Genomic DNA, 26,338 nt, shown 5'->3' on the forward strand with positions numbered 1-26,338 from the left:
TTTTATTATGATGGGCCTACCCATAAGAAGGGAGGGCGGCCATTTTGAAAACAAGATATGTTTGGTGAGGTGGCATGCTCTTGTCACCTTAACTCCAGAGCAAAGGTGTTCTTGGATATACATATTCCGACTACAGGTGCTGGTCATATAACTAGAATATCATCAAAAAGTTGATTTATTTCACTAATTCCATTCAAAAAGTGAAACTTGTATATTATATTCATTCATTACACACAGACTGATATTTTTCAAATGTTTATTTCTTTTAATTTTGATGATTATAACTGACAACTAAGGAAAATCCCAAATTCAGTATCTCAAAATATTAGAATATTACTTAAGACCAATACAAAGAAAGGATTTTTAGAAATCTTGGCCAACTGAAAAGTATGAAAATGAAAAGTATGAGCATGTACAGCTCTCAATACTTAGTTGCGGCTCCTTTTGCCTGAATTACTGCAGCAATGCGGCATGGCATGGAGTCGATCAGTCTGTGGCACTGCTCAGGTGTTATGAGAGCCCAGGTTGCTCTGATAGTGGCCTTCAGCTCTTCTGCATTGTTGGGTCTGGCATATCGCATCTTCCTCTTCACAATACCCCATTGATTTTCTATGGTGTTAAGGTCAGGCGAGTTTGCTGGCCAATTAATAACAGGGATACCATGGTCCTTAAACCAGATACTGGTTGCTTGGGCACTATGTGCAGGTGCCAAGTCCTGTTGGAAAATTAAATCTACATCTCCATAAAGTTGGTCAGCAGCAGGAAGCATGAAGTGCTCTAAAACTTCCTGGTATATGGCTGCGTTGACCTTGGACCTCAGAAAATACAGTGGACCAGCAGATGACATGGCACCCCAAACCATCACTGACTGTGGAAACTTTACACTGAACCTCAAGCAACGTGGATTGTGTGCCTCTCCTCTCTTCCTCCAGACTCTGGGACCCTGATGTCCAAAGGAAATGCAAAATTTACTTTCATCAGAGAACATAACTTTGGACCACTCAGGAGCAGTCCAGTCCTTTTTGTCTTTAGCCCAGGCGAGACGCTTCTGACGCTGTCTGTTGTTCAAGAGTGGCTTGACACAAGGAATGCCACAGCTGAAACCCATGTCTTGCATACGTCTGTGCGTAGTGGTTCTTGAAGCACTGACTCCAGCTGCAGTCCACTCTTTGTGAATCTCCCCCACATTTTTGAATGGGTTTTGTTTCACAATCCTCTCCAGGTTGCGGTACACTTTTTTCTACCACATCTTTTCCTTCCCTTCACCTCTCTATTAATGTGCTTGGACACAGAGCTCTGTGAACAGCCAGCCTCTTTTGCAATGACCTTTTGTGTCTTGCCCTCCTTGTGCAACGTGTCAATGGTCGTCTTTTGGACAACTGTCAAGTCAGCAGTCTTCCCCATGATTGTGTAGCCTACAGAACTAGACTGAGAGACCATTTAAAGGCATTTGCAGGTGTTTTGAGTTAATTATCTGATTAGAGTGTGGCACCAGGTGTCTTCAATATTGAACCTTTTCACAATATTCTAATTTTCTGAGATACTGAATTTGGGATTTTCCTTAGTTGTCAGTTATAATCATCAAAATTAAAAGAAATAAACATTTGAAATATATCAGTCTGTGTGTAATGAATGAATATAATATACAAGTTTCACTTTTTGAATGGAATTAGTGAAATAAATCAACTTTTTGATGATATTCTAATTATATGACCAGCACCTGTATACTCTGAGGACCTTTTTTTCAGCTGAAGATAACCTGTTTTTCTGGGGCCTTGAACCAGTGGATTATACTTTTTCTCTTTTTGGGGACATTTTTTTTATTTTTTATTACCTTTTTTCATCTGGATTTTTGGTTTGTTGTCCACCCCAAAACAGGAAAAAACAGACTGATAAGTACTATCATTATTTTTTTTTCAATTTCTTCTTTCCTATGGATTGATAGACTGGTGTGTGGCAGCCAACGAGCCTATTTAAGTGTTAACAGTTTTGGTTGTGTTTTAATATTACAAACAAGTAAAAGGGAACAATTTAGTCAAGCTCTCCCTGTGATAATAATTCAACCCCTTTTGTAAAGAGTTGTAGTTGTTATAGATGGTGGCCCATATGGGAAACAAACATTTTGAAGTTTGATATTGTACCTTTTATATCTAAGAATTTTCTTTGTCTGTGAGGTATGGATGTCTCATCTGGTAATGCTTGTGAGCAGGCTGTGGCTTCAACTTCCCCCTGGTGTTTCATACAGAGAACCATTGCCAGTCACTGAATTAAGCTCCATGATGAGTGACATGTATATTGACAGCCATAGCCAGGTTGGAGGAAGTGAAGAGGATGAACCTCCTATGTCAAAACCTAGTGGGGAAATGCTGGAACAAATTGAAACTAAAATGACCCTACTCTCTTCATCCCTTCAGGCTCTGCAGACTGAGGTGCAAACACTTAAAAATGGTTTCATAGCATGGTTAACCGGGAAGCCTGTTTCAGGGATGCCCTTGACCAAAGGATAGAGGCATTGTAAGCTGGACTGAACAGATCATTGTCCCATTTGCAGGCTGAGATGGTAAATTGTTTCAAGCGTCGAAATGAGCACTGGAAGAAAAAAATGGCACGTATAAAGACAATTAGTACCCCAGTTTCACTCCACCCTTTCAGCCATAGTCTTTCAGATGCAGAGCCCCTTTCCTCTGCAATTTCTACTCCAGCAACTCCTAAGCCACCTATCAACCTAGAATTTCCCACCTTTGGACAACATTGTGAAACTTGCGATGTCTTGGAGTTCATCGAGAAGAAACTTCCTGACCCTCAGACCACTCACGGATGTGGAACTGCTAGCTACAATCAATGCAGTGCTAACAGGTTCTGCGAGGAGTTGGTGGTTGGCTGAAAAGTTAAAGACACACAACTGGGATAAGTTCAAACACTCCTTTCTTTTCTACCGATTACCTGGCTGAGTTGGAAGACCAGCTCAAGGCTATGGTTCAAGCCCCAAAACTGGAGTATCTGCGACTTTGCCTATGATTATAGGGCCCTGTGGCTGAGATGGAAGGACAACTTGCCAGAAGAGGAGGTGGTAAGACAAATTCTCAATAGTTGTAACCCTTCCCTGGCGAGTAGTCTAAGAGGTGCCATGCACACCGTGGAGCAGTTGGTTAAAGTGGGATCTTTGGTGGAGAGGGACTTGAATTCAAAGAAGGATTACTGGGCTTGAGTCAACCAACTCAAAGGAACTAATGAAGGGAAAAAGAATGCCTCATCCCGACGTGATCAACTACCCAAGTCACTAAGTACCTCAGTTCAACATGTCTCATTGATTCAAACAACCACACCTCCTCTGCTGAAAATTGCTATAGGTGTGGGGAATTACCACATTGAAGACACTGGGTCGACCTACTCCTTAATGCAGAAACAGTTATGGGAGGCTATGAAAAAAACAGAAGAACGACTGCTGCAGGGTTCAGGCAAGGACGTTCATGGTGGCCGATGGAAAGGCTCATGTGTCAGAGGGTAGAACCCCTGTGGATTACGATTGGCATGGAATGGTCTGGTCCATTGACACCTATATAATGTCAGATGAACACCTGGCATTTCCTCTGATCCTTGGACTAGACTTCCTGAGACAAATGAGGGTACAGTTGAACATTGCCACTATGAGCTATGAGTTGATGGTTCAAAGGGCAAGTTAGAGTATACCCTTTTCTCCAGCAGCCTCAGTGGGAGAAGCCATGCATTCTGAAGAGGGAACAGGTTACCTCTTTGTTCATGGCTGTACCAACGGAGAAAGGTGGAGAGCTGGAGATAATGGAATCAGCAACTAGCATTAAGGACATCATAGCAAGACATCCACCAGAAATCCAACCCCTCTTAAATAAATGGTCTACGGTCTGTTCTGGAAGTCTAGAGAGAACTAATCAAGCTACCCATCGGATCATAACAACAGATGACATACCTATACGGTCGAAAGCGTATAGAGCTTCTCCCTTAAAGAAAGAGGTGATAGAAAGCAAGATTGATAGGATGATGCGAGAAGGTATTATTGAGCCTTCTCAATCCCCTTGGGCATCTCCGGTGGTATTAGTTCCAAAGAGAGATGGAAGTCGAAGGTTCTGTGTGGATTATCGCCGTCTTAACTCAGAAACTCCCCAAGATGCCTACCCGATGCCACTCATCCATGAAATACTGGAGTCATTACAGGGTGCCAGTTATTTCAGTACCCTTGACATAAAATCGGGATACTGGCAGGTCGAAATGGAAGAAAGCAGCAGGGAGAAGACAGCTTTCATAACCCCCTTTGGGTTGTTTAATTTCTTGACCATGCCCTTCAGGGTGAAAAATGCAGGGGCTACATTCCAAAGTTTGATGGAGGGAGTGTTAGGTAAGCTAAGAGGAAAGGTGTGCTTTATCTACATAGATGACATAATTGTCTATTCCCCAAGTCAACAGCAATACTTAAAAGATCTTTAAGTGGTCTTCCAAAAACTGAAGGAGGCTAATCTTACCTTAAATCTTAAGAAATGCCACTTCATGAAAGCAGAGTTTAAGTTTTTGGGACATGTGGTGTCCAAGCAGGGAGTAAAACCTGTTGGAACTTCAGAGATTCCTGGGGTTAGTTGGGTGGTACCACAAATTTATTCCCCACTTTGCTGAACTGGCTGTTCCATTGAACCACCTCAAGAGGAAAGATGTGAAGTGGGCATAGACCGAAGAAGCCCAGAATGCTTTGAGAATCTCAAACATGCTTTGCAACATGCCCCTGTCCTAGTTCAACCTGATCCGTCGCAACCCTTCCAGGTCCAGACAGATGCTAGCTCAGTTGACCTGGGGGCAGTTCTAACTCAGAACATTGGAGGACAGGAAAAGGTGATTGCATATGCCTCGAGGGGTCTGAGGGGAGCAGAGGTGAATTATTCAACCTCAGAAAAAGAATGTCTTGCAGTGATATGAACTGTCAAAAAGTGGCAGTGCCTGATGCCTTGTCGAGAGCTCAAAGTTGCAATGTCTTCTTGGCAATGTATGTTGTGAACAAATCCTCCCATTGGAATTTGGATATTCCATCAACCATGGCAGAAATATTAAAAGCCCAGAGTGTGGATGTTGGGGTGAGTGAGTTAAATGGGAGGATCGGAATCACGGATGAGGTCAACCGCATTAGATGGGAAGTCCAGCAAGGGGTGTTGTACAGAGTGTCGCCCTGTGCTGCAGGAACAAAGTACCAGCTTGTAGTGCCCGAGAGTCTAACCCCAACCTTTATCAATTATTTTCACAACAGCCCGCTGGGGCCACATGTGGGGTGAATGAAGACTCTTCAGAAAATCTTAGGAGTCGCCTGGTGGCCCGAGGTGCGCAAATACGTATGAAAGTATGTGAAGGAATGCATGGTCTGCCAGAAATATAAACCTGGTAACACTAAGCCCTTTGGTTTCCTCCAATCCACAGAAACAGAGAAGCCTGGGTACATGTTAGGGGTGGACCATATGGGTCCCCTTCCTAAAAGCAAAAAGGGGAATGTGTATTTTCTGGTAGTGGTCGACTATTTCACCAAATGGGTAGAGCTCTTCCCTATCAAAGACAGCAAGACTCACCGAATCTGCAAGATTTTGCAAGAAGAGGTGTTAACGAGGTGGGGAGATCCAAAGTTCTTACTGTCAGACTGCGGACCTCAGTTTCTAAGCCAACTGATGGAGGATCTGTGTAAGAGATGGGGAAATAACAAGGAAGCTCACCACCAGCTGCCACCCTCAAACAAATCTCTCCGAGCGAGTCAACAGAACCGTTAAGACCATGATTGCATCCTTTGTAGGTGAAAGCCATCATGACTAGGACAGGTGGCTGGCTGAATTTCGTTTTGCTATTAACACTGCCTTCAGTGAAACCACAGGACACTCACCTGCTGAACTAGCACTGGGCAGTAGTATAATTCAACCCCTTTTGTAAAGAGTTGTAGTTGTTATACTGTGAGGCGGCCTAGTCGCAGGTCAAAACACCGCTCTTCCGTTCTGATTAGAACATCAAACAGGTTCTCCCCACTCAGTGACACACCCACTGAGAAACCTGATTAAAGTGCTCTAGTTATTGGTGATTCTATTGTACGGAACGTGAAAATAGAGACACCAGCCACCATAGTCCATTGGTTACCGGGAGCCAGAGCACCTAACATCTTGGCAAATTTAAAAGTGCTGGCTAATGTTAAACATAAGTTCAGTAAGATTGTTATTCGCGTCGGCGCTAATGATGTTCGACTTCGCCAGTCGGAGATCACTAAAAATAATGTTAAAAAGGTGTGTGAACTTGCAAATACGATGTCAGACACTGTAATATGCTCTGGTCCCCTCCCTGCTTACCGGGGTGATGAGATTCATAGCAGACTCGTCACTCAATGGCTGGATGTCTAAGTGGTGCCCGCAGAATAACATAGGTTTTATAGACAATTTGACGAGTTTTTGGGGCAGACCTGACCTGTTGAAAAGAGATGGTGTTTATCCCTCCCGGGGTGGTGCCGCTCTTCTCTCTAGAAATATGGCACATAGTCTTAGAGTTTGTACTTGACTAACTGGGGCCCAGGTCAGGAAGCAGACAGACTGGCTAAACCGACTATCTGCTCACGTCTCAGAAGTCAGTTCATTCTCAGCACATAGAGACTCTTTCACCTAGATATCACACTATAGAGACTGTGTCTGTTCCCCGAATTAGAAAATACAAAAAACATCCCAACCAATTTAAGAGTAACAATTTGATTGACGTTCAGCAAATAAAAAAATTATATAATACACAGAAAAACTTGATGATGTAACAGAAACTATGGACTCTCTCTTTTCTAGCACTTTAGATACGGTTGCTCCTTTACGCTTAAGGAAGATTAAGGAAAAGACTCCAACACCGTGGTATAATGAGCACAATCGCACCCTAAAGTGAGCAGCCTGGAAAATAGAGCACAGCTGGAGGAAAACTAAACTAGAGGTATTTCGTATTGCTTGGTGGGAAAGTACCTTATCTTACAGAAAAGCATTAAAAACTGCTAGATTACTTTTCGTCTCTTTTAGAAGAAAACAAACATAACCCCAGGTATTTATTCAATACAGTGGCTAAATTAACAAAAAATAAAGTATCAGCAGGTGTTGACATTTCCCAACAGAACAGCAGTAATGACTTTATGAACTATTTTACTTCCAAGATCGATACTATCAGAGATAAAATTGTAACCATACAGCCGTCAGCTACAGTATCGCATTAGATAGTGCACTATAGATCCCCTGATGAACAATTCCACTCATTCTCTACTATAGGAGAAGAAGAAGTGTATGAACTTGTTAAATCATCTAAACCAACAACATGTATGTTAGACCCTATTTAATCTAAACTACTAAAAGAGGTGTCACGGATCAGTCAGGCCCTACACCCCACCAATCACAGCGATCCACATCACCAGAGTACTAATCACGCTCACCTGCACCCTATCACATCAGTCATCAACGCCAACATATAAACCATCACATCAAGCACTCAGTTGTTCGATCTCGTAATTTCTACGTGGATTCTGCTCTCCGCTAAACAAGGGTTGAGTATTACCTTTGCTGACTACTTACCTCTGTGTGCCTTACCTCCTGTCTCTGCTCCTAGTGTCCTCCTCTCCTCCCAGATTGTCTGTCTCGGCTCCCAGTACGTCTTAGAAGATTTCCCATCTCGCCATCGCGGCTATCCTGTGGAAAGAAAGACATTACCATCGACCTCCTCTCCTATCGGATCTCTCCATTGAACCCCATTACATACCTCTTCACGTTGATCCTTCACTCCAGTCATCTGCTTCATTTCAATAAATACTCACGTACTACCACTTACCTTAGCGTCCGACCCAATCTGTTACAGAAGATCGGATCAAGTATACCGACAACAAGATGAGTTCTACAGATCCGTTTCAAGAATTGGTGGACTCCTTCAAGAAAATATTACTTCAATCACCTTCACCACCGGCACCATCCGCTCCTGCACCTCTTCCTGTCCGCACACCTACCAGCACTTCTTCTCCGATCATTTTTGCCAGTCCCATGGCCAGACCAGCGCCCTTCTCTGGATCAGCGGAGGAGTGCAATGGCTTTCTTCTGCAGTGCACCCTCACCATAGATCTTCACCCACATATGTTTCCCACGGATCAATCCAAGATAGCCTTTGTCGTCACGTCCCTCACGGGCCCTGCGCTCAGATGGGCACAAACCATTCTAAACCAGGCCGGACCAGTAACTCAGACGTTCTCCAATTTCGTCAACCACTTCTGAGAAGTATTTAGTAGCTCTCCAGGAGACTCCTCTGTTGGCGAAAAACTGTATCGACTTCGACAAGGTTCTATGTCCATCCACCAATACTCTCTCCAATTTCGAACCCTCGCCACTGCTAGCAGTTGGAATGAGCCATCTCTGCTTACGGCCTTCCGACAAGGGCTTAATCCCCAACTCCGTCTTCATCTCAGCGCCTATGATGACACTTATGGTTTGGAGAAATTTATTCAGTTGGCTATCAGATGCTCCAACTGCATGCAGTCTTGCTCCACCGATTCATCTACAGCCATTGCCACTCCTCCTCCACGCCAACCAGAGACCAGTGACCCTCCAGAACCCATGCAAACTGACTCAACCCGCCTTTCACCGCAAGAGAGACAAAAACTATCCATCGAGATCCCATCATGTTATGCCCACTTTAGTGACATCTTCTGTCCCAAGAAAGCTTCCTGCTACCACCGCATCGGCCGTGGGACTGCGCGATCGATCTCATCCCGGGTGAGCCAGTACTGCATGGGAGAATCTATCCCCTTTCACCACCAGAACAAAAGGCCATGGAGGAGTATATTGAGGAGGCTCTGAAACAAGGCTACATCGTTCCATCTACCTCCCCTGCTGCTTCCAGTTTTTTCTTTGTGGCCAAAAAGGATGGCGGCCTGAGACCTTGTATCGATTACCATAAACTCAATGAGATCACTGTTAAATTCAGATATCCCCTTCCCCTTGTCCCAGCCGCTTTGGAACAACTCCGCGGAGCCACCATTTTCACCAAGCTGGACCTTCGCAGCGCCTACAACCTCATTCGGATCCAGGAAGGAGACGAATGGAAGACCGCTTTTGTGACCCCACTGGCCATTACGAGTATCGGGTCATGCCCTATGGGCTGGTCAACGCCCCGTCAGTCTTCCAAGGATTCATGCATGAGGTGCTCCAGGAGTTCCTCCATCGCTTTGTCATCGTGTACATAGATGACATCCTCATCTACTCCCGGAGCCTGGCCGAACATCGCCAACACGTTGCGGAGGTCCTCCAACGCCTACAGGAATTCCATTTATACCTCAAAGCCGAAAAATGCACCTTCCATCAATCCACAGTCCACTTCCTCGGGTATATCATCAACCATGGTGGCATCCGCATGGACAGGGGGAAGGTGGAAGCTATCACATCCTGGCCCCTTCCTACCAACATCAAAGAGCTTCAATGCTTTCTAGGGTTCTATAATTTCTACCGACGATTCATATCCAATTACAGTACCATTACCAGCCCACTCACGGACCTCCTAAAAGGAAACAATAAATCACTCACCTGGAACCCCAGTGCCCTAGAAGCCTTTAACCACCTCAAACACGCCTTCACCAACGCTCCACTCCTCACTCACCCCAATCCTGAACTACCTTTCGTCGTCGAGGTCGATGTTTCCACTACAGGCGTAGGAGCCATACTGTCGCAGCAGCAGGGGACGCCTCCCAAACTCCATCCATGTGCCTACTTCTCCCGAAAACTCATGACATCGGAAATCGGGAGCTCTTGGCTATCAAACTCGCCTTGGAAGAGTGGAGGCACTGGTTGGAGGGGGCTGCACACCCCTTCCTAGTGTTAACTGACCATAAGAATCTCCAGTATCTACGCGATGCCAAATGACTAAACCCTCGACAAGCCAGGTGGGCGCTATTCTTCACCCGATTCCACTTTAAAATCTCCTATCATCCCGGGTCTAAAAATGTCAAGGCGGACGCTCTATCCCGTATCCATAACCCCGAGGGCAGCAATGAAAAACCAACGAAGATTTTACCCACCGAGATCATCACCAGCCCCATCCAATGGACCTCTCCACCAGTCGCCTCTACCACTCCACCTGCCAATCCGCCGGGCTGTCCCCCGGATCACCAGTATGTCCCTAGAACCCAAGGCATCCTGCTCATCCGTACCACCCATAACTCCCTTGGTACTGGCCACCCAGGGGCCAATGCCACTCTCTCGCTGCTACAAGATCGCTTCTGATGGCCCTGTATGGCTAGGGATGTGAGAAGGTTCGTCCAGGGCTGCCCTGACTGCGCCATCTCCAAAAGTTCCCGTCATCTCCCCACTGGCAAATTACTTCCACTACCCATAACTAACCGTCCTTGGTCACACCTAGGAGTGGATTTCATTACCGATCTACCAGCCTCTGATGGTAATACATGTATCTTCGTCATCATCGGCCGATTCTCTAAGTTCTGTCATCTGATACCCCTCAAAGGCCTTCCCACAGCATTACAACAGCTGAGCTCCTGTTCAACCACATCTTCCGCTATTATGGTATATCTGAAGACATAGTATCAGATAGAGGACCTCAATTCATTTCCCGTGTCTGGAAGGCCTTCTTCTCCCTCCTGGGTGTGACCGTAAGCCTATCCTCTGGCTACCATCCGCAATCAAACGGGCAGACCGAACGCAAAATTCAGGATGTAGGACACTTCCTCCGAACCTTCTGCCATGGTCGCCAGGACTCTTGGAACCAGTTCCTAGGCTGGGCCGAGTACGCCCAAAACACACTACGTCAAAGCTCCACTGGACTCACTCCCATCCAGTGCATACTCGGTTTCCAGCCTCCCCTGTTCCCTTGGTCAGGAGAACCATCGGAAGTCCCCGCCATCGACTACTGGTTCCGAGAGAGCGAGAGAGTCTGGGACAACGCACATCACCAACTCCAGCAGGCAGTGCGCAGACAAAGGATGGCAGCAGACCTTCGAAGAGCCCCCAATCCCGAATACCAACCTGGGCAAAAGGTCTGGCTCTCCACCAGGGACATCAAGCTGCGCCTGCCTAGCCGAAAACTTAGTCCCAGATTTGTTGGCCCCTTCACCATGCTGGAAAGAATCAACCCTGTCATGTATAAACTACAATTACCTCCACAATACAAAATTCACCCCACTTTTCACGTGTCTCTACTTAAACCATTCTCTCCTCCTGTTTCTCCAGGGCCTGACCAGACTGAAGAACCTCCTCTCCTGCTCATCGTAGATGAAGGGGCCGTATACCAAGTAAAGGAGATACTGGAATCTCGGCACGGGGTGGTAAACTGGAATAGCTCGTGGACTGGGAGGATTACGGTCCTGAGGAACGCTCATGGGTACCTAGGGATGACATTCTGGACCCGACACTCCTCGAAGAATTCCATTCAACACATCCCGATCGCCCAGCACCCCGAGGCCGGAGTAGATCACCACGACGCCGAGGGCGGCCCTCAGGAGCAGGCCGTGGAGAGGGGGGTACTGTCACGGATCAGTCAGGCCCTACACCCCACCAATCACAGCGATCCACATCACCAGAGTACTAATCACGCTCACCTGCACCCTATCACATCAGTCATCAACGCCAACATATAAACCATCACATCAAGCACTCAGTTGTCCGATCTCGTAACTTCTACGTGGACTCTGCTCTTCGCTACACAAGGGTTGAGTATTTCCTTCGCTGACTACTTACCTCTGTGTGCCTTACCTCCTGTCTCTGCTCCTAGTGTCCTCCTCTCCTCCCAGATTGTCTGTCTCGGCTCCCAGTACGTCTTAGAAGATTTCCCATCTCACCATCGTGGCTATCCTGTGGAAAGAAAGACATTACCATCGACCTCCTCTCCTATTGGATCTCTCCATTGAACACCATTACATACCTCTTCACGTTGATCCTTCACTCCAGTCATCTGCTTCATTTCAATAAATACTCACATACTACCACTTACCTTTGCGTCCGACCCAATCTGTTACAAGAGGTACTTCCGGAAGTCAAAGATCCTCTTTTGGCTATTAATAATTCATCATTGTCCTTAGGATAGGTTCCCAAAACCTTCAAATTGGCTGTTATTAAGCCTCTCATTAAAAAAACACAACTTAACCACAAAGATCTAGTTAATTACAGACCGATCTCCCTTTTCTGTCAAAGATACTAGAAAAGGTAGTATCCTCACAATTATATTCCTTCTTAGAGAAAAATGGTATCTGTGAGGATTTCCAGTCAGGATTTAGACCGTTTCATAGCACTGAGACTGCTCTCATTAGAGTTACAAATGACCTGCTCTTGTCATCTGATCGTGGCTGTATCTCTCTATTAGTACTACTGGATCTTAGGGCTGTGTTCGACACTATCGACCACAACATTCTTTTGAATAGACTAGAAAACTTTGTTGGCATTAGTGGAAGTGCATTAGCATGGTTCAAATCGTACTTATCTGACCGCCATCAATTTGTAGCAGTGAATGAAAAGGTATCATATCTATCACAAGTGCAGTATGGAGTACTAGGGCCATTACTTTTCACGCTTTACATGTTACCCTTATGAAATATCATCAGGAAACACGGTGTTAGCTTTCACTGTTATGCTGATGATACTCCGCTCTATATTTCTTCGCGCCCCGGTGAAACACACCAAATTGAGACACTAACGGAATGCATAGTCGATGTAAAAAAACTGGATGACGAGTAATTTCTTACTGCTAAATTCTGAAAAAACGGAAGTGTTAATTATCGGACCTAAAACCCCCACATGTAATAACCTTGCTATTTGATAGCAATCTTTCCTTTGACAACCACGTTTCTAGCATTTGTAAAACTGCATTTTTTTCATCTTAAAAATATATCTAAATTGAGACCTATACTCTCAAAGTCAAATGCAGAAATGTTAATTCATGCATTTATGGCCTCAAGGTTAGATTATTGTAATGCCTTATTGGGTGGTAGTTCTGCTCGCTTAATAAACAAACTCCAGATGGTCCAAAATGCAGCAGCTAGAGTTCTTACTAGAACCAGGAAATATGACCACATTAGCCCGGTTCTGTCAACACTGCACTGGCTTCCTACTAAACATCGTATAGATTTTAAAATCTTGTTAATTATTATCAAGCCCTGAATGGTTTAGCTCCTCAGTACTTGAGCGAGCTCTTATCGCATTATAGTCCTCCACGTCCACTACGTTCTCAAAACTCTGGCCATTTGATAATACCTAGAATATCAAAATCAACTGCGGGCGGCAGAACCTTTTCCTATTTGGCGCCAAAACTCTGGAACAATCTACCTAACAGTGTTCGGGAGGCAGACACACTCTGTCAGTTTAAATCTAGATTAAAGACCCATCTCTTTAACCTGGCTTACACATAATACAGTAATACGCTTCTAATATTCAAATCCGTTAAAGGATTTTTAGGCTGCATTAATTAGGTCAGCCAGAGGAAAACTGGCCCCCCTGACTGAGCCTGGTTTCTCCCAAGGTTTTTTCTCCATTCTGTCACCGATGGAGTTTTGGCTTGCTTAGTTGGGGGACATGATTGCACAGATACTATTTAAACTGAACTGAGCTGGACGATGACATCACTGAATTCAATAATGAAATGCCTATCTTATCATTTTACATTATTGACACTATTTTCCTATTCTGATATTGGAAAGTTGCTTTGACACAATCTGTATTGTTAAAAGCGCTATATAAATAAAGGTTACATTTGACTTGATTATGTTGGAGTATGATTTTCAATGTAAACAACCACTACAATTTTATTTACATTACATTACACTATTTAGACATTTTTGAGCACATAACCCAACCCCTACCCGTAAACCTAACAATAGGCAGATACAACTACAGTTACAATTTATTTAAGAAGTATTAATGCTCCAAATCTTCCAAGGACAAACCATTGATTTGTGTGAGGAACAGACATAATCAGTGTCTCCATCATCTGACGTACAACACATTCAAAATTTGCAGCCAGAAGAGCTACATCAGCTTTGGTTGCGAAATGCCATTGGCTCTTATGTGTCTTGTGACAGATTGAGTCATGCTAAAGTTCAGTAGTATCTTTTGAATGAGGTGTGATCAATGGATAATTTTCAGCTGTTAAATCAATGTTTCACACTGTTTTTCACAAAGTTCAGAAAACTTGGAATGCAGCACAAGTAATACTTATATACTGTTTTTATTTGGTCAGTTAAAACACACACATACACACACACACACACACACACACAGGTAACTGCACTTTTATTTGCCTGTTACATGTTTTATATTGTTGAAAATTGTTGGGTGATCACACACACCTTTTGATCACTGAGGAGTAGAATTGTGAAATTATCTTATTGTCTTACAGGTATTGGGGAAGTTGAACAGGGATAGCAACCAGGAGTCGGAGTTCTCAGGAGAAGGAGACTGGAGAGGTAAGCAGCACATTCAATGTTTAGGCAGTCCTATTTGTATCCCAGACCACAAAGCTGTGTGGTGCAGGTGCAGGTGTGGTGCAAATTCTGGATGAAGTGTTGATAGAAGTTAGTGAGACCAAGGAATCTCTATAGTTCTTTGATGGTGGAAGGAGTTGGCCAATCTCAAATTGCAGATATGTTCCTCTCATCCATGGAGATACCACATTGACTGATGGTTTAACAAAGGAATTCGATTTTAGATTGAAGGTCTCTGGCTTGAGAAACAGATGGTACTCGATTAGCTTCTTAAAGACCTCTGTAACATAACACAGAGGTTTGGCCGAACTCCGGGAGTAGATGAGGATGTCATTGATAGTGACCATCACAAACTTGTTGAGAAACTCCCAGAGCACCTCCTGTGTGAATTCCTAAAATATATAGGATTTCGTTGAATAGCCTAAACAGCCCCATACAGTATACAATACTCGTAGTGGCCTGTAGGGGTCACGAAAGCTGTTTTCCCAGTTACCCCCCTTGCATATCCAGATGAGGTTGTATGTGTTACAGAGGTTCAGCTTCATGAAGATGGAAGAGCCAAAAAGATGTTCCAAGGCTGCTGGGACAAGGGAAATCAAGTCACCTTTATTTATATTGCGCTTTTAACAATATAGATTGTGTCAAAGCAGCTTTACAGTATTCAATAGGAAAAAATGTGTGTAATAATGCAAAATAATAAACACTCAAGTCAGTTTATCATTAATTCAGTGATGTCATAGTCTAACTCAGTTCAGTTCAAATAATATCTGTGCTGTTTAGTTGATGATATGGCTAGAAATTAAGTTTCCCCAACCAGGCAAGCCAGAGGCAACAGCGGCAAGGAACCAAAACTCCATTGGTGAAACAAGTGGAGAAGAAAAACCTTTGGAGAAACTAAGCTTTGTCAGGGGGACAGTTCTCCTCTGGCCAGACGAAACCAGCAGTTTAATTCCAGGCTGCAGAAAAGTCAGATTCAGAGGACTCATCTGGTTCCTGTGGTCTTGTGCCGATGGCCGTCGAGGTAACAAGGTCTTCGGAGGGGATCTGTCTCTGGGGCTCATCTAGTTGCCCTGATCTCCGCTGACATTCAGGGCTGTAGAAGTCGTCTCTATGTGCTGATTCACCATCTGGTCTGGGAAGGGGATTATGGAACTTAATGGTGATCTTGTTCAGTGCCCAGTAATTGATGCATGGCCTCAAGCCTCTATCCTTTTTTTTAGCAAAAAAGAAGCTGGAAGCAGCAGGGAAGGCTGATGGCTGGTTGTAACCTTGCTGACATGCCTCCTGGATGTATTCTTCCATGTCCAAGATGTGTTTGCCATAGGACTCTTGGTGCAGACAGGCAAGGGAGAAACAACCATTGCAGTGATCATTGTGTGGGTGACAGGATTGGTGACGAAAAGGCAAAGAGAATCTACAATATCCTTGAACAGAACAACCAGTATGTGAACTTATGGTTGTCGCTACTGTGTTGGTCTGGTCTTCTGTTAGGAAAACACAGACTCAGAGGAAACTGGTATGTAAACTCAATAGCCGCTTTTCCACTGTCAAGGGCTTACAATGATCCAAGTGGTGCCATTAGCCTCAGACATCAAGCGGTGAGAACAAAATCAAGCTGTGTTTCTACTGTTTTCTACCGTCAGACCAGCTCTCATCACGCCTCTCTGAAGCAAACATCACACAACCCCACAATTTCACCAGTGAGGTGAAAATAAAAGAAAACTTAACTACATCACAAAACAAACTTGACAGAAGCTGACGTTTAATCCTAACATGAGGATTTAAAGACTTCAGCATCTATATATTATATACTGTGACGGATCAGTGGCCCTCCCCCTCATTATCATCACCACCCCGTCCCTTATTCGCCGCCCTTCACCAGGCTCCCGACTGGAGTGGGTGAATGAGAGGAGGGGCGTGGGATCAACGCGGGCTGGCGGCGTGTGATGAGGCACAGCTGGACTGAATGAAGCCTCATCACCGCCGCTGTTAAATGCCCAGCGCGCCTCTCCTCGACAGACCGGTCTCTTCCCCCGTGCATGCACGCTGGTGTCCTCGTGGGTCCAGGAAGGGTGCGTAGAGGGACATCGCGCCACCGAAGACGTGAGCTGCCGAACCCGCGGTCCGGACGAAAGCCGCACCCGTATTACGGCCGTCAGACCAGGATGTCGGGCCATACAAGTCCTGCCAAAGGCCGTGGACGACGTGTAAGAGCCGCCGCTGTGATGAAGCCGCCGCCCTCGCGCCCCGGACCCGAGTGGGAGCGCGTGCGGCCGCCGGACTCCGCCCCTTCCCTGGACCCTTCCCCTCCTGGAACACTGCCCTCCTGCACAAACCCCGCAGCACGACGAGGACACCAGACCCCCTGTTTATTTTGGACACTTCTTCCCCTGGACACTTTATTTTGTTAATAAAAGCCTCTCCGAGGCCTGACGCCACACCCACTGTGTCTGTCGTTGGCTCCTCCCGTCACAATACCAATGATTTACAATAAAAATAGTAATTAATTTATCTGTGTCAGCGTGCTAAATCAAACTGATATTTATCATTTCATATAGAAAGAGAACACACTGTTTACTGTTTTACTGTTTAGTCGCAACTGCTCCATTTATTTGTGGTGACAGGAATGCACAAAACAACTCCATTAGGGCTCAGAGGAAGCCCCAAAGAGGTACAATCAAGAGACAGTGGAAACATGACTGGCCCTGACACGCACTAGCATGCTTGCTTTTGGCCTGACAGTGCAAAGGTGGCTATTGAAACAATTTTTTTTAGCACAGATGCAGTAATGGCAGAAAGCAGATGATTCAAAGACAACAACCAGAGAAGCTGTGAAGATGACTATCCAGATGGGTGAGTTTCACCACACACACACATCTTGTATTAATTGTGATATTGTCTTCTTTTCTTATAGGTAACGGATAGGAGGATAGGACCCAGGAGTCAAAGTTCTCAGAAGGAGGAGACTGGAGATCTAAACTGATTTACGTAGTGATGTTACGTTCTGTGTCGAGGCTTCGGAGCGTGTGTCGAGAAATCCCGGCAGCTTTCAGTGAAGCGCATATTGAGGCTTGTACCGCTTTAGAGCAATGACGTCACTGATGATGTCCGAAGCCTCACTTGGCCTGACTGGTTCAGGAAGCGGTTAGAATCTTGTAAATTCACAGTCCTCTGCCTTGTTAAATCCAGCCACTTTCCAGTTTTAGACTAATAATATTGCCCCAATATTATGAGCAAAGACTTGATTTACACACATTTGATAGCCCCATTCATTTCAAGCCAATATGTTTATTACACAGTTATGCTATATTATGATATAAAATCATTATATAACACTAGAAAATACACATTATATTCATATAAATAGATTAGTCTATGTGGAAATTGATTTTTTTCTTCACTGTTATTTCTAAGCCTTAACAATATATCACAGATCACATCAGGTCATCTGTAATGTATCTGCTTGTTTTACACTCTTTGGCCACCAGGCGGTATTGTGAACAAGTGAAGCCTCGAGAATTGAACCCTTTTGTGAACCACCTGGCTGAAAAGCTTCTATGCTTCATGAGGCTTCATCTCACCATCACTAGATTTAAGTAATCACAGGTAAGTAGCACATTCATTGTTTAAGCTGTCCTAGCCGTGGTGCAGGCTTATATCAAGGGTGGAAGATTAGATAATTGATGATGGTCCAGGTGGTGGTGATTAGAATTCTGGAGAAGATAAACGGTGAGACGAAGTGAGGGTGGAGCCTGGCAATTCCGTGACAGCGAGGAGCACCAGAGTGTTAATCTTAGTTTGGTTTACCATTCAAAACTATAGAAAATCAGGTAAAACATTGCTTACATACTTTACTGAAATAATTGCATACATCTTTTTCCAAACTCACACAATAATATGAATTTTCAATATTTTATTATTGCAACTTAATATCATAAAATGCTAAAATTATTATTATTATTATTATTATTATTATTATATTTGATGTTAAATAAAATAGCTGTCACTGTCAGTCTAACAAATAATTTATTAAGGAGATTATTAAAGAGCTAATTCCAGTTATACCTGACCAATCTTCCTTGGTGTTGGATCTTCTTCTTCAACAAATATCTGGCTCCAAATCCAGCCTCGTCTCACTCTTAGATTGGACCCGCGAGAGATTTTACTTGAACGGAACTCATGCTGTTTTTTTGAGATTATAATGTCACCCCCTAGCCAGCCAGGCATGATGGAGATCATGAGAAGCACATGAAGAGCAGAACAGTTGTCCATTGTTGAGAAGTTCTTTGAAACAGTATTTCATTGAATGTTAGGGCTGGATGTCATAGTGATGATGCCAAGGGAGGAGACGAACTCAAACAGGACATGTGGCAAAACTCCATTAGAAGGAAATGATGACTCTTCTGTTATTGAGAAACAGAAAATAGATTGTTAGAGTGATTTATAGGCTTGTGGTGAACGTGAACAGAATTCTTCAATAGACTGAACTGTTGAAGTCAATATGGGGCACAAATAACCTATTAGAGTGAGAATTCTGGGTAATCATAAGACCAGGTTTAATCTGTTTTTATTTTCTGCACTGATTTTGAGGAACATATGAGGAATATCTAAAATATTTAAACATGTTTTAAATATTTTTTAATGTGTTAAACAGAGCTCATAATACACTTACTGGCAGTTCAACCCATACTCATCAAATGCTTAACCACTTTTTTTTTTTTTTTGCATGGATAAATCATTTATAATAAACACTGCAATATTCCATTAAAAATAAGGAAGAAATAGAATAGTCTGATGTGATTTCATGGGGTCTTTAATAATAAATGCACTAGTTAAACACAAACTGCCCCTCTGTCACGATTGCAAACTGTGGCAAAACAAGGAACAAGGAGACAAGGATAAAACTCAAAGAAACCTTCTTTAATCTTCTCAAAACAGGGTAACACAAGATAGGCAGAAACACACAGGAACACAACATCGATGTTAATACCGGACCCAGGACAGTGGAAAACACAGGGTTTAAGTAAGAGAAACTAAACGAGGTAATTAATCAAACACAGGTGGAACTGAATTAACTAAATGGAGACTTAATGGGAACAGGAACAAGAAAACCAAATATGGGCATAAGGGAACATGAGGGAGAACTGTCATGAGGAGCACAAAGACAGAAAACACACACAGACAGTCCTAAGGCGTGACACCCGCAGCCAATTCTAAAGATTTCAATCACAGGGCTGATTGCAAACACAATGCTGAAACAAATACTAACCCCTCACCCCTAACCTTACTATAGCTTTAATAGCACATGCTGATAGATAGCATTACTTATGTCTGAAATTACTGAATTCTTAACCAAATCCATGAAGTCTGGTCTGTTCCTGACAGCTGACTATGTGATGGAGCTGCGTGGCAGAGTTTGTGCACATACTTTGTTAACAGTCCGTTTTTTCTTTTCAGTGAATAGCATAATGGGGTGCTTTTTGGTTTATATTTATTTGTTGCAACCTCTTGTGGACTAGAGGTAGACTAAATCTGAACTAATATTTCCCCTAACTGACATAATGTCTTAGGCAGATAAAAGTAACAATTTCAATAGCTTCTCACTCAACTGTTTGCTGCCATATTTACCAAAAATGTAACTTAAATTTTGCTAATCAAATGCCAAATGCAAGCCTCCAAGGTTAAGAAAACAGCACAACACAGCAATATACTAGCAAGGAGACGAGGCGTTTTCTTTAAAATTATATCAGTAGAGGAGAGGCTTCAGTACACTGAATAAAGTATGCTGTTTTTTTGTTTTGTTTGTTTGTTGTTTGTTTGTTTTCACTTATCACTTAGTGACGTGAAGTGACAGCCTGTCAACTAATCTTTAATGCGCTTGTCATGAAAGATTTATAATAAATTATTTTATAAGAGAAGTGATTGGATTCCATTTACTGCACTTTTCCTGTTAAAGGACTTAGGTTGCCAAGTTCAAATGTTTGAATTTGACTACAGGCGGAAAATATTATCTATGCATAATGATTCTATTCCAGACCATTTCCTCAAAGAAAGTTAATGTATTATAAATAAATAAATAAAGTAATGATTAAATCATGGTAGAGCATTCATTCATTTTTATACATTTTTTTAAGTGGCTTGAACAAAAGGATGGTGTTGACTATGGCACCAGAAATCCCACAGAACAAAATTAAATCGTTATAATTTCGTATAAGGTAAATGTGTTAAACAGATGATGGCACTATACATATCTCATTGATAAAATTGAATAAAATCAACCTAATAATTTCATGATCGTAATATTCTATAAAAAGATTGAAAAGATAAATTTATACGTATATAAACTTGTTTATACATACAAATGTTGACGTTTGATTTTGATTTATAATGTTTAACTGCATTATAATGATTTTCTAATTTGGAATACAATCTAAGATTGTGTATATGTATGGGTAATTTGACTGTTGAAAATATGACATTTTAACTCAGTTTAAATGTACAAAATGAATAAAGATTCGTTTATTTTACTAAACAAAAACCCAGCATTTTAGGGACAACAAATGGTGCACTGTATGTAAATGAAGACTACACTATTTTGAACACAGTTTATTCAATCAGAGTTCAAGACAGAGTTTTATATCTTGGCAAAATAAGTTTTAATTATGTTATGGTGCCAAAGAGCAAGAATGCACATAATATACTTCTTTCATTCTTATTTCTATAAAAATGTATTCAGACCATACTGTATGAGAATTTTTACAGCTTTCCATCTTATAAACTGTTTAGTGAGATCATATAAATTAATATTTTGTTAATTAAATTCTCAATGTCTGAAATGTGAATTATATTGCAAAGCCATAAAACAATTATATCACAAAATCAAACAAACAAACAAATAAACAAATAATAATTCATAATAATAACAATAATGATTATTATTATTATTATTATTACCAGACAGAAATTCATGCAAAACACTTAATTACATCTTGGGTCAAAATGCTTAATAACTCTATGGCAATGAATGTAAACTAAATTTAATAAAGCAATTTAATTAATTTGTTATACACATACTGTACACATTTTGCTATATTTTCATGTACATTTTAATCTATAAAATATATAAATGTCCAGTGTGCTCATAAAATGATTTTAAAGTTGGAGGAAGTTAAAGAAAACTAATTATCATATATTCAGTGGTTATGAACTCAGAAATATAAATCAACCAATCAATCAATCAATCAATCAATCAATAAATAGTCCTTTTTTTCAGGATACTGTATTTTAAATATAATTTAGTAAGATCAAACTAAACTATACAGATATTTATTGACAAGGGTTTGAACAATATTTTCATGCCTGTTCAATAAACCATAAACAATTATTGCACAAACAGTTACAACTTGGGACATTTTTTTTTCTTTTTTTCTTAATGTGTACTTAGCTAGACATGTCTGTGTGCATGGACTGAATTGTGGTTGCTGCTGTAACAATATAATTTCCTGTGAAGGATTAATAAAGTATTTAATAATAATAAAGAGACCTTTCTACTGTCCAGGGTTCCAGATCACCTGAGTAAGCATGCCGTAGTCCTGCTGCAGGGAGGCATGAGGACTGTGGGTCCCTTTGTTCATAGACTCGTTGTATTTCTGATTGCCAAATGCATGTGAAACTTGTTCAGTTTATGTCTGTTTTTTAATTTTAATTTTTTATTTTATGTAAAAAGAAATATATATATTTTTTTTTTTTTTTTTTAAACCACAAGACAAAATAAATCTCTCAGAGTCAAATACATTCTACTGTTTTGTTGAACCAGAGCATTATTTTGACTTCTCACAAATCTTTGCATCACTCATGTTACAAATCCAAAATGCTTTACCCAGTCAGATAACTCTGTTGAAAATAAATGTACACACTTATCCAGAAATTTGTGTTTATCATTGGGCATATTTTGATGTTTAATATTTTAAATGTGTATTTATAATACTGCACACGTCTTTTTTTAAAAAAGACTGTGAAGACACAACTGAATATTGTCAAACTTTATCGCAACCTACAGTCAAATCTTCAGCACACTTTAATTAGTCATTAGGGGGATTATGTTGTGATGTGTTGTTTGTTTGTTATGCTTCACGGGTAATGGCACCCTGTGTTTTTCAAGTGTCACTATATTATAAAAAAAAAGAAAAAAAAAGGAAATTCACATAAATAAGATATTTATGCATGTAAAACTGTTTTTAAAGGTAATATGAGAAAAAAGGTTCAAATGTTGTGTTCATGAACGATAACTAAGACTAACTGTTTTTGAATAACTTTGTTTTAAATATTTAGATGTTTATTCAATTGAGTATTACTGCCAAGCTCACCAATAAGTAAATAAATACATCTAATTAATTCTGATTGTATTATTTTCTGTATCTGTTAATTAGGTTAGAGTCACATATACAATACAGATGTTTACCAGTATGTAATGGTGATGTTTTTGAACAGTGTCAAGTATATAGACATTCAAAATAGCATCTGAATACTAATTTTAAAGTCCTTGTAAATTTTCAGATTTAGTAGGTTAAAAGAGCTCACCTGTATCTCTGAACAACATCAGCAACTCTCTCAGTATCACCATCTGTATTTCCTCAATAGTTTATTAACACAATTTTGATCTGTTAACTGGTCAACTACTGCAGTGCTAATGTTCACTGCTCTCAAAATGGTTTGTCCCTCCAATGACCACGTCCCATTTCTCCCCCATTTGTCTTTTTTCCTCATACTTTCTGGAGGAGAGCAAACAGTGCTTGTATTGTCAGAGCACAGTGACACACACACATCATTCTTCTTCATGCAAACAGCCTAGACCAGTGGCTACACATCTCAAACCTCTGTTTTCAACAATACAGCATTTATTAGCTTTATCCTGGTGCAGGCCTGCAGTACATTCAACTGAGTGCAAACTGTTCCAGAGCCTGAAAGGAAGAATGTTTCTGACATTTAAATGCTCCATGAGCCCCTGTTTCCTTATTAACCCATTATGACACCACATTCAAAAACATGAACATATCAAAAACATGAAATATTTGTTTTATTACAAGTTAAACAACTGAGTTAAACAGCTAGTTTGACATGCACTTGATGAACAGCAATAAGATATTGAGTCCTTGGATGGGGAGGAGGTTAAATAATTAATATATAATAATGATTTACCACTTGTAAGTTTTATATGCCAATCAATGAACACATGGGGACACATTTAGTCTCCTTGTGTAACTGAGCCTGTAGGTTTTGTATTCATGTTGGTTAACACAACTTAGACTAAACCTTATAGCAGAATTTTGGATTTGGCTCATTTTTGAAGGTTACATCATTAATTTTATTACCTTCCTGTTTTATACTGTAAGGCTGCTTTGAAAGGGAGTAAGTCTCCCTTAGATTTTCGAGCCAAATGGATTTTGAATTCAGTATATATACTTGATTATTAAGGTATCCCCAATATTGACAATATTTGGTGAACTTTGCAGTTTTGTTCATAAACTCATTTATGTGCAGGTTGAGTTTTTGGTGTGCAGGTGGTTAGGGGAATCTTTCTTTTTGAGTTTTATATTTATATATGTGTGCATGTGTGTTTCTGTTTTCTCACAGCTTTCCCTGTCAAACAAAAAATCTGAATATCAGGTCGGGTCAGGAAATGTTGAGATTCAGTCGAGTTCCGATGCCTTTCTCCCCTCCGCGTCTCGGCGCAGGCATGTGCAGCACAGAGAGTGTAGCACACATTGATCAGCACATGCACATCACAGACAGGCAGATAACCGCAGAAGTGAAGCCCTCCCTCCCTCTCCAATTGTGTTTGTCTTGGTATGGAGGTGAGTGTTGATAAACAAAAGACTAAGCTTCACTGTAAGACCAAATAGTAAATCTTTCATAAAGGAATTGGGTTGTAATTACTCAAGACATAAAAACGTTAATTCACCTCTAATTATTTGAGTAATTAGTACAAAAATTTAATTTTAAGTTTACAGCACTCAAATGCGTTCATTTGTTTTTGGCAGTGTACTCAAATAATTTTAGTACAACCCCATCTGACATCACGCACGTGCTTACGTGCTCCGCCCTCAACTAGCTGCTGCAACTTTTGAAAAGACGTCATGTTGTTGTTGCATATATATATTGTAATATATATTGTAATATATATATTGTAGCGGGGTGAATGAGAGCACAGACACAGTTGTAGCTGAATTAACCCTGCAGGGAGCTTTATTCAGACAAATGTCAAAGTGCAGTGAAGATGTGTCGTCGTGCGGTGGTGGCCCAATGTGTCAGATACAGCAAGGTGTCTGGGTGAAGTGAAGCTCACCTGGTTTCAGTCCGTCTCTGTTAGGGGAGAGAAAACACACGTTAGTTCCGTCTCTCATGGAGCCTCAGTCCTTCTCCTCCCATGTGTCTTCTCTCCCCACTTTAAAGAGCGGCCGTCATGCCGCTCATTAACCTCAGGTGCAGGTGCTTGGTGGTGATTGTGAGAGCGGCGTTTCCAGGGCGACGATGATCCATTCCCCGGCGGCTCACCACATACACCCCTCCCTAAGCGTCTTCCTGGTCCTGATGGAGAAGATGCGACATAGAGGGGAGGGGAATTTCTCATACCTGCCAGACCTGCCCATCATGACCAGCTATGGGAGAGTCCGTCCGCACTCCCGATGTTGCACCTGGAAGTGGAAGTCCTGGAGTGCCAGGAACCACCGCGTCACCCGGGAGTTGCTATCCTTCGCCTTCGACATCCACTGTAGTGGTGCGTAGTCCGTAACAAGAGTGAAGCAGCGGCCCCAGAGGTAGTACTTCAGCTCCAGGACTGCCCACTTTATGGCCAGGGCCTCCTTCTCGAGTGCCGCGTACCTTGTTTCCGCGGGGGAGAGCTTGCGGCTGATGAAGACCACGGGTCCTTGGTCTGGGAAAGGACCGCTCCCAAGCCGGTACTGGAGGCGTCGGTGTATAGGACAAAGGGGCAGCTGAAGTCCGGGGCGTGGAGGACCGGGGAGGATGTGAGGGCCTTCTTCAGGGTCTGGAATGCCTGCTCGGCCTCTGGCGTCTAGTCCACCTTCTCTGGCTGCCCCTTCTTGGTCAGGTCTGACAGGGGGCTGGCTATAGAGGAGAAACTCGGGATAAAACGTCGGTAATAGCCCGCCAACCCCAGAAAAGCTCGTACCTGGGTTTTGTTGGTGGGCCAGGGGTTGGCTGTAAGGCCAGCCCGTCTCAACTCGATCAACACCCTCCGCAACCACTCCAGGTGGGCTTCCCAGCTCTCTGAGTGGATAATCACATCGTCGAGGTAAGCCGCGCCATATTCTTGGTGGGGTCGGAGTATCACATCCATTAGCCTTTGGAAGGTGGCAGGAGCCCCGTGAAGTCCGAACAGGAGAACCCGGTACTGCCAGTGGCCACTGGGGGTGCTGAAGGCCATCTTTTCTTTAGATGAGGGCAACAGAGGCACCTGCCAGTAGCCTTTGGTGAGGTCTAATGTGGATATGTACCTGGTCTTTCCCAATCGATCCAACAGTTCGTTCACTCGGGGCATGGGATAGCCGTCGAAGGTGGAGACATCGTTCAACTTCCTGAAGTTGTTGCAGAAGCGGAGGGTGTTATCGGGCTTGGGGACCATGACGATAGGGCTGGCCCAAGGACTGCACGATGGTTCGATAATGCCCATTTCAAGCATCTTTTTCACCTCTTCCTCTATAGCCGGCCGGCGAGCCTCTGGTATCCGGTAGGCCCGTTGCCGGACGACGACTCCAGGTGGTGTGCGGAATTCATGGTGTATGACTGTCGTTCTGCCCGGGGTCTCGCTGAACACATCAGAAAACTGACTGACTAGGTGTTCCAGTT

At 42.5% G+C, this 26,338-nt stretch overlaps 1 protein-coding gene across 3 annotated transcripts in view; it reads right to left on the minus strand.

Annotated features, from left to right (window-relative positions):
* Positions 1–23,188, minus strand: part of cdh19 (cadherin 19, type 2) — a 92,448-nt gene extending 69,260 nt beyond the window's left edge. For all 3 annotated transcript variants that reach the window (XR_009269080.1, XM_058765633.1, XM_058765634.1), the window contains exons 1-2: positions 23,051–23,188; positions 18,536–18,873 (exon numbers count right to left, since the gene is read on the minus strand). Coding sequence is in view for 2 of the 3 variants with exons in the window: in XM_058765633.1 (XP_058621616.1) it covers positions 18,536–18,742 (207 nt within the window). In the remaining variant the exon portion in view is untranslated. The remainder of the gene's footprint in view (positions 1–18,535; positions 18,874–23,050) is intronic.
* Positions 23,189–26,338: the final 3,150 nt, after the last annotated feature.

This window comes from Onychostoma macrolepis, chromosome 24, assembly GCF_012432095.1.
Source record: "Onychostoma macrolepis isolate SWU-2019 chromosome 24, ASM1243209v1, whole genome shotgun sequence".
In the NCBI taxonomy this organism is placed as follows: Eukaryota; Metazoa; Chordata; class Actinopteri; order Cypriniformes; family Cyprinidae; genus Onychostoma; species Onychostoma macrolepis.